Here is a 17,779-nt window from a genome sequence, read left to right as displayed (position 1 = left end):
CAACAGGAATAAGCACTATGGAATAGTATTTAGATACACAAAATCAAATTGTATTTCACTTAGCTGAAAGGATGCAGCACAAAGATTTCCTTTATTTACTATTTGTGCAGATTTTCAATTAGCTTAAGGCACTCAATGGTACTTATTGTAAGAAGACAGAAAAATAATGGCCTACACACATGAGAAAATGTGCAGATGCTGGAAATCCAGAGAAACACGTACAAAATGCTGGAGGAACTCAGCTGGTCAGGCAGCATCTATGGAAAAAAAGTACAGTCGACATATCCCCTGCTGAATTCCTTCAGCATTTTGTGTGTATGTTGCAAAATGATGGTCCATTCATTTCCCACTGAATCAACAAGAGCCTCCGCTGCAGTGCCAAAGTATGGAAACTAATGAAAATTCCCTTTGTGTCATCAGACAATCCCTGCCACCAATGATTCAGGTAGCACTGACTTGGATTGCTGAAAACTAGGAGACACATCAATGCCCTTCAGACAACAGACTTGCAATGTCCAAGGTTAGTCCCAAGCATCAAATTCCCAGATTAATCCTACTATCAGTTCTTTGCTCTCTACCATTTTATTTAGCTATTCTTTTGGATAACTTCTCATTTGGTTACAGTATGAGAATCACAAGAATTAGTTCATTAATTTTACTGTAAGCAAGGAATCAGGTTTCTTGGGACACAAACTAACAATGAACTCAGTGAGAAGATCCCACGTTAGAATCAGGTTTATTATTACTGACTTATGTCATGAAATTTGTCACTTTGTGGCAGCAGTATTTTAAAGACAAACTTTCTACAAATTACAAAATAAAGTGCAAAGAAAGAGGAATAATGAGGTAATGCTTATGGGTTCATGGACAGTTCAGAAATCTGATGGTGGAGGGAAAGAGGCAGTTTTTGAGTCACTGAAAACATTCTCAGAACCATCATAACATTCTGTTATGGTTATTATTCTATAGATTTATTGAGTATGCTCACAAGAAAATTAATCTCAGGGTTCTATATAGTAACACATATGGACTTTGATTATAAATCTACTTTGAATTTTGAGTATGGGTCCTTAGATGATAGTAATGTGAAGCAGGAATTTCCCGGATAGTGAGGGATCCTTCTTGGTGCCACCTATTGAAGATGTCTTCAGTTGTACCATAATGAGTCTACAGCCCTCTGCAGCTTCCTGCAATCTGCATTGGAGCCTCCATTCTAGACTGTGATGCAACCATTAGGAATGTTCTCTACCATATATCTGTGGAAATTTGCAAGTGTTTGGTGACACACCAAATCTCCTGAAACTCCAAATGAAGCAGAGCTGCTGCTGTGCCTTCTTCATGACTACATAAATGACTAGGAACCAGAATAGGTCCTCCGAGATACTGATGCCCAAGAACTTAAAGCTGTTTACCCTTTCCACCTCTGATCCCTCAATGAGAGCTGGTGTATGTTTACCTGACTTCCCCTTTCTAAAGTCTACAATCAATTCCATGGTCTTGCTGATGTTGAGTGTGAGATCATGGTTGCAACACCACTAAAATACAGATGGTTACTTGGGACCAGCCACTGATCTAAAATTATAAGCCCCTTCTCAAAATGAATAGGAATCAGCTTCAAGAACAAATTTTCTTAAAAATCGGGGTAAGAATTGTTAGAACTTTAAATATTCCATCATGCATGGAATGTAAGTACAACATTGTGAACACGAGATTCTGCAGATGCTGGAAATTCAGATCAACACACTACAAACTGCTGGAGGAACTCAGCAGATCAGGCAGCATCCAATGAGGGCAATAAGCAGTCGATGTTTTGGGCTGAGACCCTTCATCAGAACTCTCTGAAACATCGACTGCTTATTACCCTCAATAGATGTTGCCTGATCAGCTGAGTTCATCCAGCATTTTGTGTTGACATTGTTAAAATGTTCTCGAACATTGCTGGCCAGTTGATATCACTGAATGGCAAGAATTATGGGGTGAGGACTCATTGGCCATTCTGGTGCAGAACCAGCCAATTTTAGGTAGAAAGGCATTGTACTGCTCAGATTCTCATCAGACTGCTGGGTGCCTGCCGCTTGTTGTGCACTTATGACAGAACAAAACAACATTATTCCACCAGTGACTGACTGGCAAGCTTGGGCAACTCACTAGTAATCTGAAGATCAGGCTTGATTACTTTCATTGCATTTCTGGTAATAACACTGTTGATTATTGTCTTACGCACACAGTAAACCTGATAGACAGGTTCCTGCAACACAATGACTGCAGGAGTGGGAAGCTTTTAAAAACTTGCAGAAAGAAACTAAGAAGGTCATAGGAAGGAAAAGATTAATTATGAAAGGAAGCTGGCGACTAATATCGAAGAAGATACTAAAAGCTTTTTTTAAAAGTATATAAAGAGTAAAAGAGAGTCGAGGGTAGATGTAGGAGCAAAACAAAATGACACTGGAATAATTGTAATGACAGATGCAGAGATGGCAGAGGAACTGAATGCGTATTTTGCATCAGTCTTCACAATGGAAGACGTCTGCAATATACCGGACATTCAAGAGTGTCATGGAAGTGAAGCTTGTGCAGTGAAAATTACGACTCAGAAGGTGCTCAGGAAGCTTAATGGTCTGAGGGTGGATGGAATGCACCCTCGGGTCCTGAAGGAAGCAGCTGGAAGGATTGCAGAGGCATTACCGATGATCTTTCAAGAATTGATAAATTCTGGCATTATACCGGGTGACTGGAAAACTGCAAATGTTACTCCGCTATTTAAGAATGGTGGGAGGCAGCAATGGTTGGGAAGTTGTTGGAATCAATTGTTAGGGATGAGATTATGGAGTACCTGGAGGCACATGATAAGATAGGGCAAAGCCAGCATGGTTTTCTGAAAGAAAAATCCTGCCTGACAAACCTACTGCAATTCTTTAAGGAAATTACAAGGAGGGTAGACAAAGGAGATGCAGTAGAGATGGTGTACTTGGATTTTCAGAAAGCCTCTGACAAGCTGCCGCACATGAGGCTGCTTAGCAAGGTAACAGATCATGGAATTACAGGGAAGTTGCTAGCATGGGTGGAGCATTGGCTGATCAACAGAAAACAGAGAGTGGGAATAAAGAGATCCTATTCTGGCTGGCTGCCAGTTAGCAGTGGAGTTCCACAGGGGTCAGTGTTGGGACTGCTGCTTTTTGCAATGTATGTCAATGAGCTGGACTACAGAACACCCATAAGGAATGATGCCAATAGCACACACTAGTAATCTCACTGGATACGAGACAAACCAAAAAAAATTCTGATTAATTTAGTCAATAAGTTATCTTATATAATCATGAAACACATCCCGTATCAATAAAATAAATTGTCACATTTTATTATGTTTAGCTTCAGCCTTTTGTTTTCATTGTTAAATTATAAATATGTTCTTCTGCCTCATTATATCTGTATTAATTTTCACATTTCCTGAATGCCAAACAATATGCCATATGCCAAAGAAAAAGGGATTTTCTACCAACCAAAATCCAATGTAAATTATACCAGACAACAAAAATTTTGCTTCCTGAATATTTTTGGGTGTACCTTATGGATTTTGGGCTGCTGATCATGAAAATCACAGCAACATTTCCCTATCACACACCATAATTTTGTAATCGTTTATATTTGTTATTTCAATTCATAATTCAATTAAAATGTTGCCTACAATGTAAGCTATAAAACTTTCTATCTTGTCTAAGCATGACTGGGCATGCTCAGGCAAGGCATATGCTGCATGAAAGGTTATAAAAGGTGTTAAAGGCTATAAAAACATCACGCACTCTCTGTTCTATGCATCATGTTTACACGTGATCACGCTTGCGATCACATTGATGCACATGTTCTACACGCATAGCATATTGTGTGTACTCATTATAATAAAGTAATTGCATTTTCAGGAGTCTTTGTGATAGCAAAATGTCTCACCAATGTTGCAACAGCCGCAATACTTTCCATGATATTTGTGGCGAGTATACACTTAAATCTCAAAGACAGAGCACGACTCCCCTTGTTAAGAGAACCAATAAGCTCTACTTCGGGTGTAAAATTAGCAACCCAGACAAAGCCTGGGCTCCTCACATTTTATGGATCCCCATTTAGACCACCCTTGCAAATCTTGGCGCTGTCAGTGACAAGCATAGTGGAAGGTTTTGCCAGGATATTGTGGTCATGGAGAAATGGTATCAGGGCAAATGGAATCCATCAATGCTGGCTGATTATTGTTGGACACTTAAGCAAGAAGCCTGAGACACTGAGTACAAATGAAAATCATCAACAAAATGTTTTTAGTTTAGTTGAACTATTGCAAAGCATCAGCACCATTATGCAATTAAACACATTATATTCAATAAAAATTAATTTCTTGTTTCTCCAAATTCCAACATGATACAAGTAGTCTGAAATTAAATATCTGTGTTCAGCTTCAAGAGGGCTATTCATAATCAAAAAACATTTCCAAGGAAGCAACATTTGTTGACCAGTGTTATAAAACACCATTTAATATCAGCAAATTAATTTTAGGAATTATACTTAAGTAATTAAAGTGATATACAACTGAGCAGTTTGTGATGTGATATTTCACTAGACAGAAAATTTTCGATCTTGGTTATGTTGATTTTATGTAATTGGTTCTTATACTGATACTCTACAGATAAAGGAAACATATTAATTCACCCGTTTAAATTGCCCTCATAATACATGGCAAGACTGCGCAGTTAATTCTCCTGTTTGTTCCAAATGCACACTTCTGATCACAAACCAAGTTTGGGCAGACTAATTTGTAACCACAGTGGGCATAACAATATTTTCATATAACTGCATTACACTTTGTTGTAACTTTAGCGACGCGAATAGCACTGTCAATCCCACACACTTCTCAGGATACTGAAGAACACATATAGCATCAACTCTCCCTTCTTGAGATCATGAGCAATAACAGAGGTTCTGTTGCTACCACAACAAACACAATAAAATATATAACCTCTGTTCAGATATAGAAAACACCCAGATACAGCAGAGCTTCAGATAACAAAAAGTTTAATCCAAAACTTCAAAGAACAGTACTATTAATGTCATAGTTAAGATGATACTCACTGGATAAACTGTAATCCTTTCTGAATTTCCTGCCACCTATTATTTCTATCCTTGGAAACATTGGTCATGTTATCCTTCACGCTCACTTCCTCTAACAATGCAGATTCTAAGTTAGAAAGAGAAAAAATAAAATCATTATTAAAGAAACAAAATCACTCAACAATAGTCTTAAAGAAATTTACTTTAAAAGCAAACTTGTTTGCATTAACTGCAATGAAAAAAGCATCTTTTTGCTTATTTATAAACATGAACTATAGCTCAAATGATGGAAAGTAAAATCTCAATATACTTGTAAAATTGCCAGAACTGCTTCATGATTTATTAATGCAATCATACTTATCACGGGCATTTACAACTTGCACTTAGGTGTTTGGTCTCAGTTTAATTAGCATGACGAGCTTCAGGAAGTTGTGAGATTTGTTAAGTCTCCTCATCACAGAAACTTATCATTAACACTCTCTTTCTCGTAATTGAAATCCTAAAGCAAAAATGTGCAGGTATTGGAAGACAGAGAAACAGAAATTGCTGCAGATACACGGTAGGTCAGCCAGCATTTACTGAGGAAGAAACTATGCATACCGAACTTACGAATTATTTACCATCTTTAGTTCAAAACTAATACTATCAATTGAATCAGTGCTGATCTTATATTAAGAAAATACTTTCTGTAGCTATTTATACAAACTAAAGCATTGAATGATAAAATTTTCAATGGACTTTTGGAATTAAAATGTCCAAAGTCCACCACCTAATAGCAGTTCTCCAGCCATTATACTGTATATGTTTGAGTTGCCATTAAACTTGATTGGATAGACTCAATCGTTTCTATATTAAATATATTTTCCTTGAATGTCATGATAATTAATAGTGCTCCATCCTTTTTGCACTAAACAGCAGAACAATAGTAGTTGCTCCTCTGATAAATTAAAGTACGAGGGGTGATTGATAAGTTCGTGGCCTAAGGTAGAAGGAGTCAATTTTAGAAAACCTACCAGATTTATTTTTCAACATAGTCCCCTACATTTACACACTTAGTCCAGCGGTCGTGGAGCATACGGATCTTGGACCTCCGGAAAGTGTCCACAGATGGGTGATTGATAAGTTTGTGGCCTAAGGTAGAAAGAGATGAGTTATACAGCTGTCGTTACATGCACGTGCAGCTCAACTCTGAGTGATTATGCAGAAAGTTTGAGTTAATAACTCACCTCTTTCCATCTTAGGCCATGAACTTATCAATCACCCCAGATGAGTTATTAACTGATGAGTTATTAACTTCAACCTTTCTGCATAATCACTCAGAGTTGAACTGCACGTGCATGTAACGAGAGCTGTATAACTCATCTCCTTCTACCTTAGGCCACAAACTTATCAATCACCCCTGCTGTGGACACTTTCTGGAGGTCCAAGGTCCATATGCTCCACGACCGCTGGACTAAGTGTGTAAATGTAGGAGGGGACTATGTTGAAAAATAAATGTGCCAGGTTTTCTAAAATTGACTCCTTCTACCTTAAGCCATGAACTTATCAATCACCCCTCGTATTGTTGGCAGAGTTTAATAACAAAAGTGAAATCAAACACCCAATCATGGTGCTTGATCTAGTTCTATTCTGAGAACCACAGGGAAGAAGTACATTGTGATTAATATTAGAGTGCAAGAACAGAGAAGGTGGTGATACCAAACTCTACTCTATTGTGGCACTATCTTTCTCACAGATAAACATTTAGCTTATTGTATTAAATTACTGATTATTATCCTTAAGCATTGAATTCTTCTGTACCATTGCAACGTCAGTGTCACAGTAGCGTTACAGTTAGCACAATGCTATTACAGCTCAGGGTGTCTGAGTTCGGAGTTCAATTCCGGCATCCCCTGTAAGGAGTTTGTACATCCTCCCCATGGAATATGTGGGATTCCTCCGGATGTTCCGGTTTCCTCCCACAATCCAAAGACAAACCAGTTAGGAGGTTAAGTGGTCATTGCAAAATTTTCCTGTGATTAGGCTAGGGTTAAATCAGGGATTTACCCTGCCAGCATAACTTGAAGGATCGGGAGGGCCTTCTCCATGCTGTATCTTTTAATAAAATAAAAAGCACATGCACACTAATTAATTTTAATCAATATATAAATAAGATAAATTGCAATGTCATTTCAAGTAATACATACTGAAAAATATCATTCCAGAGAAGCAAAATAAGCATCAAACTCTAAAAAGACATATCAGGATCTTCAAGATTAAAGGAGCGATCCATCCCGGGCATATCATAAGTTCTGCTAGAAATGTGCAATACAGAAGAAGAGTTGTGCACCTCCCCAGCCAATTCTCTCAAATAAATAACAATTATTAAACACTACAGATTGCCAGTGATTAATAAACTGACACAAAGGCCAAGCTGCCTGGTAACACACAAAATAAAATACAAGCACAATTAATGCTTTTCAAAATAAGGTATATTCTGAGGTACAGTCGGCCCTCCTTATCTGCGGGGGATTGGTTCTGGGACCCCCCGCGGATACCAAAAAACGTGGATGCTCAAGTCTGTCATATAAAATGGCGTAGTATTTGCATATAACCTACGCACATCCTCCCGTATACATTAAATCATCTCTAGATTTATAATACCTAATACAATGTAAATGCTATGTAAATAGTTGTTATACTGTATTGTTTAGGGAATAATGCCAAGAAAAAATAGTCTGTACATGTTCAGTACAGACGCAACCATCATAGCTCTTCTGGGAACGCTGATGCTGCCTCGGCATCAGCCGATCCCGATTCTCCCGTGATCTTTAAGTTCTTGAGGCTGTAGCGTTTTACACAGCTAACCAGCCATCCCTTACTAGATTTAAACTCCTTCCTCTCACTCACAACATAAGTAGCGAACGAACGAGACGCGAGGCAAACGATGCTCAACTTCCGGGTTTTCCCGATCCACGGTTGGTTGAATGTGTGCATGCGGAACCCGCAATTAAGGAGGGCTGACTGTACTTCTACTACAATTAGACATCACCAAAAAGGAGACATTTATTAATGTATTTACTGAGATACAGTGCAGAGTAGGCCCTTCTGGCCCTTCGAGCCCCGCCGCCCAGCAATCCCCCGATTTAATCTTAGCCTAATCACGGGACAATTTACAATGACCAAATAACCTACTAACCAGTACAAACACCTTACAGGCACCAGTGGGAATTGAACACAGGTCGCCTGTACTGTAAAGCGTTGTGCTAACCACTACGCTACCATGCTGCCCTGACTTTAGGCCAGGGGTTCCCAATGTTTTTTTATGCCATGGACCCCTACTGTTAACTCCTGCTTTAGATATTTTCCCCCACCTTCACAGAACAATCATTCAACATTACTTAGTAAAACCTTACAACTTATGATGCACATATCATCCAACTTACTACTGCAATTAATACTAAGAAATGTCTAAGATATACAAATTAAATAATATAATAATTATTTATAGAGCATTTTTCATAGAAATGGTGTAGTTCAAAGTTAAAAATAAAAGACAAAATGAAGTTAGTTAAAAGCAAGGTTAAATCATTAGGTTTTGAACTGGCATTTAAAAGTGTCAACTGAGCAGGCACCCCTTATAGTTTTAAGTGCTGAATTCCACAGTTTAGGAGCATGGTTCAGAAAAGCTGATTTGACCATTTTGTTTTAAGAGAGACTGTTTAACTTTAACAGACTAGCAGAAGACCCAAGAGCTTGAGCAGGATTCTAAAACGAGAGTTATTCAGTACTCTGGTCCCAGACCACTGACAGCTTTCAAAACAAAAAATCTGTAAAATCAATTCTAAAAGATACGGGAAGCCAATGCAGAGTAGTTAGGATGGGAGTGATATGCTCCCTCACCCAGTTTTTAGTTATAAGTCTAGCAGCGCCATTCTGAATGAGTTGAAGTTTGTTAACAGATTGCTTTGGAAGGCCAGTAATAAGGTCATGCAGTAATCTAGTCTATTCGATATACTTGTAAAGGTGTGAATTTGTTTTTCAGCATCTTTACATATTAGAAAAGGACATATCTTTGTAAATTTCAGCATATATGATTTAAACAAATAGGAACAGAAGGTTGATCACCACACCACAGAGGCAGCGACTCAAGTTCTATTGCTCCACTTGACATTGAAAGCACGAGAAAAGACGTGTTGCATATTTTAATGCGCTGACAGGACATTCATATCACAAGCATAAACATGTACTGTATGTGATACAAAAACTATCGGAATTCTCACCAATATAACTATACCTTAACTTTTTCCACTTGGAAAGCTACAACTGTTATGGCATGGTAAGAGGCCATCCCACCCATCAATTCTATGTCAGCTCCTAGTACAGCAATACTGTATCCCCCCCCCCCCCGTGTTTTTCACTATCCCTATGATTTTTTCAGTGTCAAATCCCTATCCCAACTTCCTTTTGACTGCACTGATTATTTTTTTGTCTTCGTCTACTTGCACTGAATTCTACACCCCAGCTACTTGGAAGTATTTTTTCCCCTCATAGCTCCCTTGCATCCTTTACAAAAAAAAATTATTTGCCTAAATTAGTGAATGCCTGTGAGTGGGAAAAGCTTTCATCTATTTGTTCTATCTAAACCAGTTATATATAGTCTTATCTACTCAATGAAATCTCACAACTTTATTTGCTCCGTGGCAGTGGTGTGATGGTATTTGCACCAGGACTTCAGAACAAGAGGTCCTGGGTTCAAATCCAGCCTTGCATGCTTTCATCCATGCTGAGTTGAGCACTGAGCTAGCAACTCAGCCCCGTAAAACACAGACAAATGCTAAAAACATGCCAAGGTTGCCACACAAAGCTTGCATTGGCTTCCCGTATCTTTTAGAATTGATTTTACAGATCTGTTGTTTTGAAAGCGAGAAGAACTTTACTTTTTAAAAATTTTCTCTATGGAGAATTAGCCCAGCTTTTCCATCTTAACCCTCATACCTTGATGTATTAACTTAATATTCAAACTAATTAAGTCAAATACTTGATTTAATACCACTACGCCGACTGGTGACGTAGTGACATCAGCGCCAGACTTCAGAGCGAAGGCTCCCGAGTTTGAATCCAGCCGGCTCCAAAAACCTGGAGAGGGATGGACTCTGCCAGGTTTCAGATGCCCAAGACACCATACGATGAGCAATCACCAAAAAGATCGGTGCAAAGAGCTTGTCATGACAGCGCCCCGACGACTCCACCAAGAGTTAAGGACACACACACACACACACACACACACACACACACACACACACACACACACACACACACACACACACACACACACACACACACACACACACACACACACACACACACACACACACACACACACACCCTTCCCCCACCATTCAAATGCCTATCCAGCATTATTGACCTACTGACTGACATACCTTTAGGATTTGGGAAAATGTGTCAAATTCACATTAAGAACCCACAGTCAGGATTGAACTTGGGTCTCTGCATCATGAGGCAATAGCTCTATTAGCTGTGTCATGGTGCCACCCTTTATCATACGTAGTTTTAAAAAAATTGCTCCAGAGCAAACTGAGAATAGTGTAATACTGTCATAACCACAATGCAAAATGTCATTTTGACTAAAATAGCTTCTTAGCAAATCCTGTTCTAGGTCCACATCATCTACTTATTGCGAAAGAAACCAAATTAAAATAGTACAAGCCACCAGCAGGGCAATAAACATATCGTGAACTGTAAATACAGTGCAGGTATCATTTAACAGTAAGATTATGTTACGTTACAGGAAATGAGTATCACAGAACAATAATTAGCATTATTTGTTTCCAATTGTGCAATGCAGTCTTTATTTAAAGCACAATGAACGTTAACCTCTTCCCATGCATAAAACAAATGAACAAAAAGGAAAATAACCTTTAATAAGGTACCTGAGCATACAAGGAAATTTAAATTAGTGAAAATTCAAAAAAAAATGATGCTGGAAATTGGAAGGCAAAACAGAAAATTCTGGAGATACCAAGCAGGTCAGCAGCATTTATAGACAGAGAGTTAGCATTTTAAGTCAAAGACTTTTTAAAAATCAGGAAAAAAGTGATTTTTAAAAGTCAAGAGAAGGTAACAGGTGGGATGGATAGGACAAAAGAAATAATCATAATTGGGCAAGGCCAGATCAAAATGGGTTGATTAATGGGAACAGCTTAAGGGTGATTATACTTCTTTGCCCATGTTGTGTGTTTGTTACAGCAGCACCGTGGATGAACTCCAACAGGTCAGGCTGTAGTAATGGAGAGAGAACAGCTACAGGTAAATCAATATTAAACATGGATGACTTGGCAGCAGAAATAGATAGTCGGATAAACAGAAAGTGAGTTACCTAAAATTGAAGAATATCAAGTCTAGAAGGCCTCAATGTACCCGACACAGTATGTAGTGTAAATCCTCAATCTTGCAATAATGCACGAGGCATCAGACAAGTCCAAATGGGAATGGCACGAAAAATTAACAGGTAACAGGAAGCTCTGAGTCACTCTTACTGACAGAACACAGAAATTCCCCAATCCCAGACAACATCCCAGTGAATGTCCTCAGTGCCCTCTCCAATGCTTTCAAAATCTATCCAGACATCAGGCCATTTTTAAGTTTAAGAACTCCAAAACTTGAATCCTCTCCCTGGGCATTTCTATCTGTAGTTCCAATCTGCAATACTAATAATCAGGGTATCTGTTCTCAAGACCGTCCACAGGTCACCACACCCCATCGCTTCCAGCAGACGGTCTGTTGACAATGAGTCCTTTAGGAGTTCCAGCCATGCCATCACATCAAACAAGTGGATGCTCAACTCCCAGATTCATACAAGTGCAAGTGCGCTAAAGACGCACAAGTAATACTGCTTACCTCCACAATGTTTTGTGTATACAGAAGAAGAGTGCTGCAGGTCCACAGCACTAAGGCACTTTAAGCATTCGTTTTAATGTGTGGATCAAATTCCACATCAGGGGTTTCCAGGGGTCCTTTATGCCATGGACGCTTACAATTAACCGAGAGGTCGGTGGAGCCCAGGTTGGGAATCCCTGTTCCTACATCAATTCCTACAAATTAAAGCTATAGACAGAAGGATACTTGGGGGGATTGCAGATTGTGGTATAACTTATATCCAACATTAAAAACTTGTGGTTTTAGGAGCTGAATGCTAATTTGACAAACAATATACAAATTAGAAGGTCTTTTAGGCAAAGGTAACATCTCATAGCAGGTGAAAATGTGTTTTGTATTTTATTCCCCATAAAACTATTAGCATAGAAATGGTGGTCTGCCCCTAGAAAAGAATCTCAGGGTTGTATACTCCATGCATACTTTGAAAATAAAATAAAATAAACCCTTGAAAACCTGACAGATTTAATTATATTGAGACTGTATACTTAGTTTTTCATTAATGGATATACCTTTGAACTACTGGTTTATAACTTATTTTTTCTTAAAATAGAGGCCACAAGCAAACTAATCATACACCAAGGGATTTCAAACCACTCGCTTCACTGAAGGAAAATACATTTTTGTGACCTTTATTGTGGCATGACAGACAATCGATGGGACCACAGGTATCAATTAAATCCAAAAGAAGTTTAAAAAAAAATCGAGTAGCACAGAGCAGAGCATATTTGTTCTGTTAACATGCATTAAATGATGGTGCAGATCTTAGTTATAATGACTGAACTGGCAGCAATCAATGCCATTACCTACTTTTTGCAGTATTTATTTAATTTATACATACTGTATACGTCTTATTATAATTTATAGTATATTGTATGTACTACACTGTGCTACTGCAAAACAACAAATTCCATGACATACTGAAATGATAATAAACCTGATTCTGATTCTAAACTTGACAGCAATATTTGGAGCGCTGTGCATGGAACACCTGCAAGCATACACTCCACCCTCATCCCCAGAAATGTCTTTTAGTGATTTACTTGATAGTCCTCTTCATACTTGAAGCCTACTCCATGGTAAACTCCAGAGAAAAAAATGACTGAAGTTATAAAAATGTCACATACGTATAAATTATTGTTGTTATCTTTAAGTGTTATGCAGTGGTGCATTCCAAGATTTAGTAGAATTTGGCAAGCTCTCAGGCCCTAGAAGAATTGTGGATGCACATTGTAAAATACCATATTTTGAAGTTTCAGCTTTTACCATTATCATGTCTGTATATTTCAATCTTTATAGAGCTCTCTTAAAAATGATTTCATTTCCTGGTTTCATCACTCAAAAGATTTGTACGTTTGCTGATTGCAAGGAATAATGACATAATATGTGATAACAATTGTCATTCAAAGAGAGACAGTTTAAATAATGATTTTTAAAATTTATTTATTGAGGTACAGCACTGTATTGGCTCTTCTGGCCCCCTCCCGAGCCACCCAACAACCCCAAACTAACGCTAGCCTAATGACGGGACAATTTGCAGTGACCAATTACCCTACCAACTGATACATTTTTGGACTGTGGGAAGAAACAATCAAAATATAAATCTCAAAAGAATAAATCTAATGCATGACTGCAACAAGCAATTTCGTAGCTGAAGAATCGAGATAACCAATTATCACTACCGATCTGAGGATGTGCATTATACTAAACACCTTCAGAAACCATATTAAAACAAATCAAGTTCATTTCTCAAGAAACTATTGTAGTTAGCTGGCAAAGAGAGTTTCATCCATCACTGGGTGAAAGAGGGAATTAGGTAAGAGAATGTTTAGACCAAAGATCAGGTTGTCTGTGTTCTTATTGATGGGCAGAATTGGGGATGGGGAAAGGGACTATATCTCATGTTCTGTTATCACTGATTTACCCTGTCACCTTTTTGTTCAGAGTAGCAATGAAAAATAAATTGTGGAAATTACCTGAAACAACAACCAAAAATAAAGACATCCTACAAAACCATAATGCATCAGTGGTATCACAGACACACAAAACTGTGGTGATGTGAACATCAAAGAGTCATTTTTTTTGTCGACAGAACGCAAATGATAATTTCACACCACACACAACATTCACAAACCTTCCTCATTGAAGAGTCTATGGTGGAAAGGGTGGGCAGATTCAAGTCAACATCACAGAGAATCTAACCTGAGCCAAGTACACAGATGCAATCAAGAAGAAGGCACACCAACACCTCTACTTTCTTAGAAGTTTATGGAAATTCAGCATCACATTAAAAACTTGACAAACTTCTACAGCAGTGAAGTGGAAAACATTTGGACTGGTTGCATCACAGCCTGGTATGGGAATTCCAATGCACAGAACACAAGAGGCTACAGAGTGGTGGACTCAGGCAATTCAATCATAGGTATAGCTCTCCCCACCATTGAGGACACCTACAGGAGTCACTATCTCAGAAAGCCAACATCCATCATGAACAATCTCCACAATCTGGGTGGCCAAGTCATTTTATTGATGCTGTCATCAGGTAGGAGGCACAAAAGCTTGAAGACCAGTTAGCCTAACCTCAGTGGTTGGGAAAGTGTGGGGAGTCTATTATTAAGGATGAGGATGGAGACAAATGATAAAATAAGTCAAGGTCAGCATGGTTTCTATGAAGGGAAATCATGCCTGACAAATTTGTTACAGTTCCTTGAGGAGAACAAGCAGAGTGGACAAAGAAGTGGTACTGGATGTCATTTACTTGGATTTTCAGAAGGCATTTGATAAGGTGCCGCACACAAGTCTGCTTAACAACATAAAATCCTATCTTATCTAAGAGTTAACATATGACGAGCATTTGATGGCTCTGGGTCTGTTCTAAACTCCATCGAATACAATGACAGGGGACCTCATTGAAACCTATCAAATGTTGAAAGGACTAGATAGAGTGGACGTGGAGAGGATGTTTCCTATAGTGGGAGCATCTAGGACCAGAGGGCACAGCCTTCCAATAGAAGGACATCCCTTTAGAACAGAGATGATGCAGAATTTCTTTAGCCAGAGAATGGTGAATCTGTGGAATTCATTGCCATAGAGGGCTGTGAAGCCCAAGTCATTGCGTACACTTAAAGCAGAGATCAACAGGTTCTTGATTAGTAAGGGTGTCAAAGGTTATGGGGAGAAGGCAGGAGAATGGGGTTGAGAGGAATATAAATCAGCCATGACGGGATGGTGGACTCGATGGGCCTAAGAGCCTAATTCTGCTCCCATGTCTTATGGTCCAATTTAAGCTTTTTTTGAAACTTATGTCTGTATTGTATGGTGTTAGTGCTACAAAAAAGTATATATAATTTTTTTTCTTTAATTGGATTCTTTTGGGTTTCTTGCTTTGTGGCTACCTGTGAGCAAGCAAACCTCAAGGTTGTATAATTTATACATTCTTTGATAATAACAATACATGAATATGTGCTTATGCCTATGGCAATAATATGGAACATTACAAATATGAAGATGTGAGGAGCAGTAAACAAGCTACTCTTCTAGTGGTGTATGAACAGTAAAAAATGAAACTAGAACTCAAGGACACAGATCTGCAGTTAAACCACTTTTACACAGTACTGTATTTGTCAATGTGGAGCGAAGAACAAGTTTGTAAATCTGGCGGGAGTAAGGGATATACTGCGAGATGGATGTGGGACAGGAGACAGAGAAGAAATGCCAGGGATAGTATGGGATGACATCGTTAGAGACACACCCATCCCTGAGACGTCAGGCAAGATCATCTGATTCCAAACAATTGGTTTATTGATTATTACAGAATGTCTCTCTGGTGTCTCCCACTCCCTCCCCTCTCCCTTCCCCCATTTCCAACCATGATTCTCCTTTCCCTACACCGTTCCCACTCTCAGTTCACAATGGAAACCCATATCAGAATCAGGTTTATACATCACTCACGTGTCATGAATTTTTTTTGTGTGTGAGCCGAAGAGTGCAATACATAAAATTACTACAATATCTGTGCAAAAGCTTATAAACAGGAAGGAAAAAAATGGTGCAACATTTTATTTGAATCGTCAAGACTAAATTTTGTTGCCTTATTACAAGTGACTCTACTTTCTGAATGTTCAATGCATTTGAAGCATTTTGCTGTATCCTGAGTTGAAAAAGTTGCACAACATCCATTTTTCCCTACTATATATCATATACACTCATGGCCATTTTATTAGGTACACCCGCTCATTTATGCATATATTTAATCAACCATTCAAGTGGCAGCTACTCAATGCATAAAAGCATGCAGTCATGGTCAAGAGGTTCAGTTGTTGTTTAGACAAAGTATCAGAATGGTGTAAGAAATATGATCTATGTGACTTTGACTGTGAAAAGATTGTTGGTGCAGAGTGATTGGAGCTGATCTGGAGTTTTCATACACAACAAGTTTCTAGAATTTATAAAGGATGGTGCAAAAAACAATATATTAAAAAAACATTCATTGATCAGCAGTTCTGCGGACAAAAACATCTTGTTAATGGGAGAGGTCAGAGGAGAATAGCCAAACTGGTTCAAGTTGACAGTGAGGTGACAGTAACTCAACTAACAACACATTGCAACAGTGGTGTGCAGAAGAGCATTCCTGAATTCAAAACACACCAATGGAGGATGGGCTAGAGCAACAAATGTTGGTGTACCTAATAAAGTGGCCAATGAGTATATATCATACACTCACTCAGGTCTGGATTCAAACTCCATTCAAAATTATGACAGATAACACAGATTTTACCCAACATTGAAGTAATTAGGAAGCAACCTAATGTGACAGTAATCTGAGATAATATCTAGGATATCGAAGCATTAATCTTCTGCTTTGCAGGACCTTATCACATTTCCCTATGTTACACCAATGCCCATATTGGACTTGCATGTAATACAATTAATTTTTAAAATACAAGCTATACAAATTACTAGGAGTCATTCTGAAGTAATGGTTATGGACACATCAGTATAAATTTCTACTGTCTCCTATTTTGAAGGCCATTAACCTATTACAAAGTTTTAATAGGCAAATTAATTTTATACAACCACATTAGCTTCACTAATGGCCATTGAGTCAATTCAAACCACCATCAATGATTTGTGATTCTGGATCACCAAGTCCCAAGTTTCCAGTAAATGAAACTTTAGCCAAACTATCCAAACATCCCTCCAAAAACATTGCTTCAAACAAACCAAGAGATCATCACTCCTTCATACTAGACACTACCAAAGTTTGTTCAATAATATACAAATTCAGTTCTTGTGTTGACTCCATCATCTTCAGGGTATTGGCAATTTCAGCTAAATATTCTCCTGATTGGTATCCAGTGATGAACGTTAAACAAGGCTGCAACTTGGCCATGAATTTGTTTCTGATCAAATGCTTTGCCATATACAAAAGTATATGAATTTGGAGCTAGTGTAAATATTTGGCCTCTCTAGCCTGCTCTGCAATTCAGTACATTGGCATAGCTGGTGGAGATGTTGCCCGAGCTCCAATAACCTGGGTTGGACCCTGATCTCAGGTGCTGCCCGAGTTTGCTTGCTCACTGAGACCATGTGGATTTCTGTAAGATGCTCCAGTTTCTACCCATATTCCAAAGATGCCAAAGTTGGTAGGTTGGCTGGCCACTGTAAATTGCCCTTATTATTTTAGAGGAATGGAAGAGTCTGTAGGAGATGATGGGACTGAGGGGAGAATAAAATGCATTACGTATAGTAG

The 17,779-nt window shown here is 38.5% G+C and overlaps 1 protein-coding gene across 3 annotated transcripts in view; it reads right to left on the bottom strand.

The window, feature by feature from the left end:
* The window catches only part of zc3h7a (zinc finger CCCH-type containing 7A), a 104,879-nt gene that overhangs the window by 81,439 nt on the left and 5,661 nt on the right, over positions 1 to 17,779 (bottom strand). For all 3 annotated transcript variants that reach the window (XM_073060314.1, XM_073060312.1, XM_073060313.1), the window contains exon 2: positions 5,113 to 5,218. In XM_073060314.1, the coding sequence (XP_072916415.1) occupies positions 5,113 to 5,180 (68 nt within the window). In that variant the 5' untranslated portion in view covers positions 5,181 to 5,218. The remainder of the gene's footprint in view (positions 1 to 5,112; positions 5,219 to 17,779) is intronic.

This window comes from Hemitrygon akajei, chromosome 11, assembly GCF_048418815.1.
Source record: "Hemitrygon akajei chromosome 11, sHemAka1.3, whole genome shotgun sequence".
NCBI lineage: Eukaryota > Metazoa > Chordata > Chondrichthyes > Myliobatiformes > Dasyatidae > Hemitrygon > Hemitrygon akajei.
This window is presented reverse-complemented; position numbering and strand designations above follow the sequence as displayed.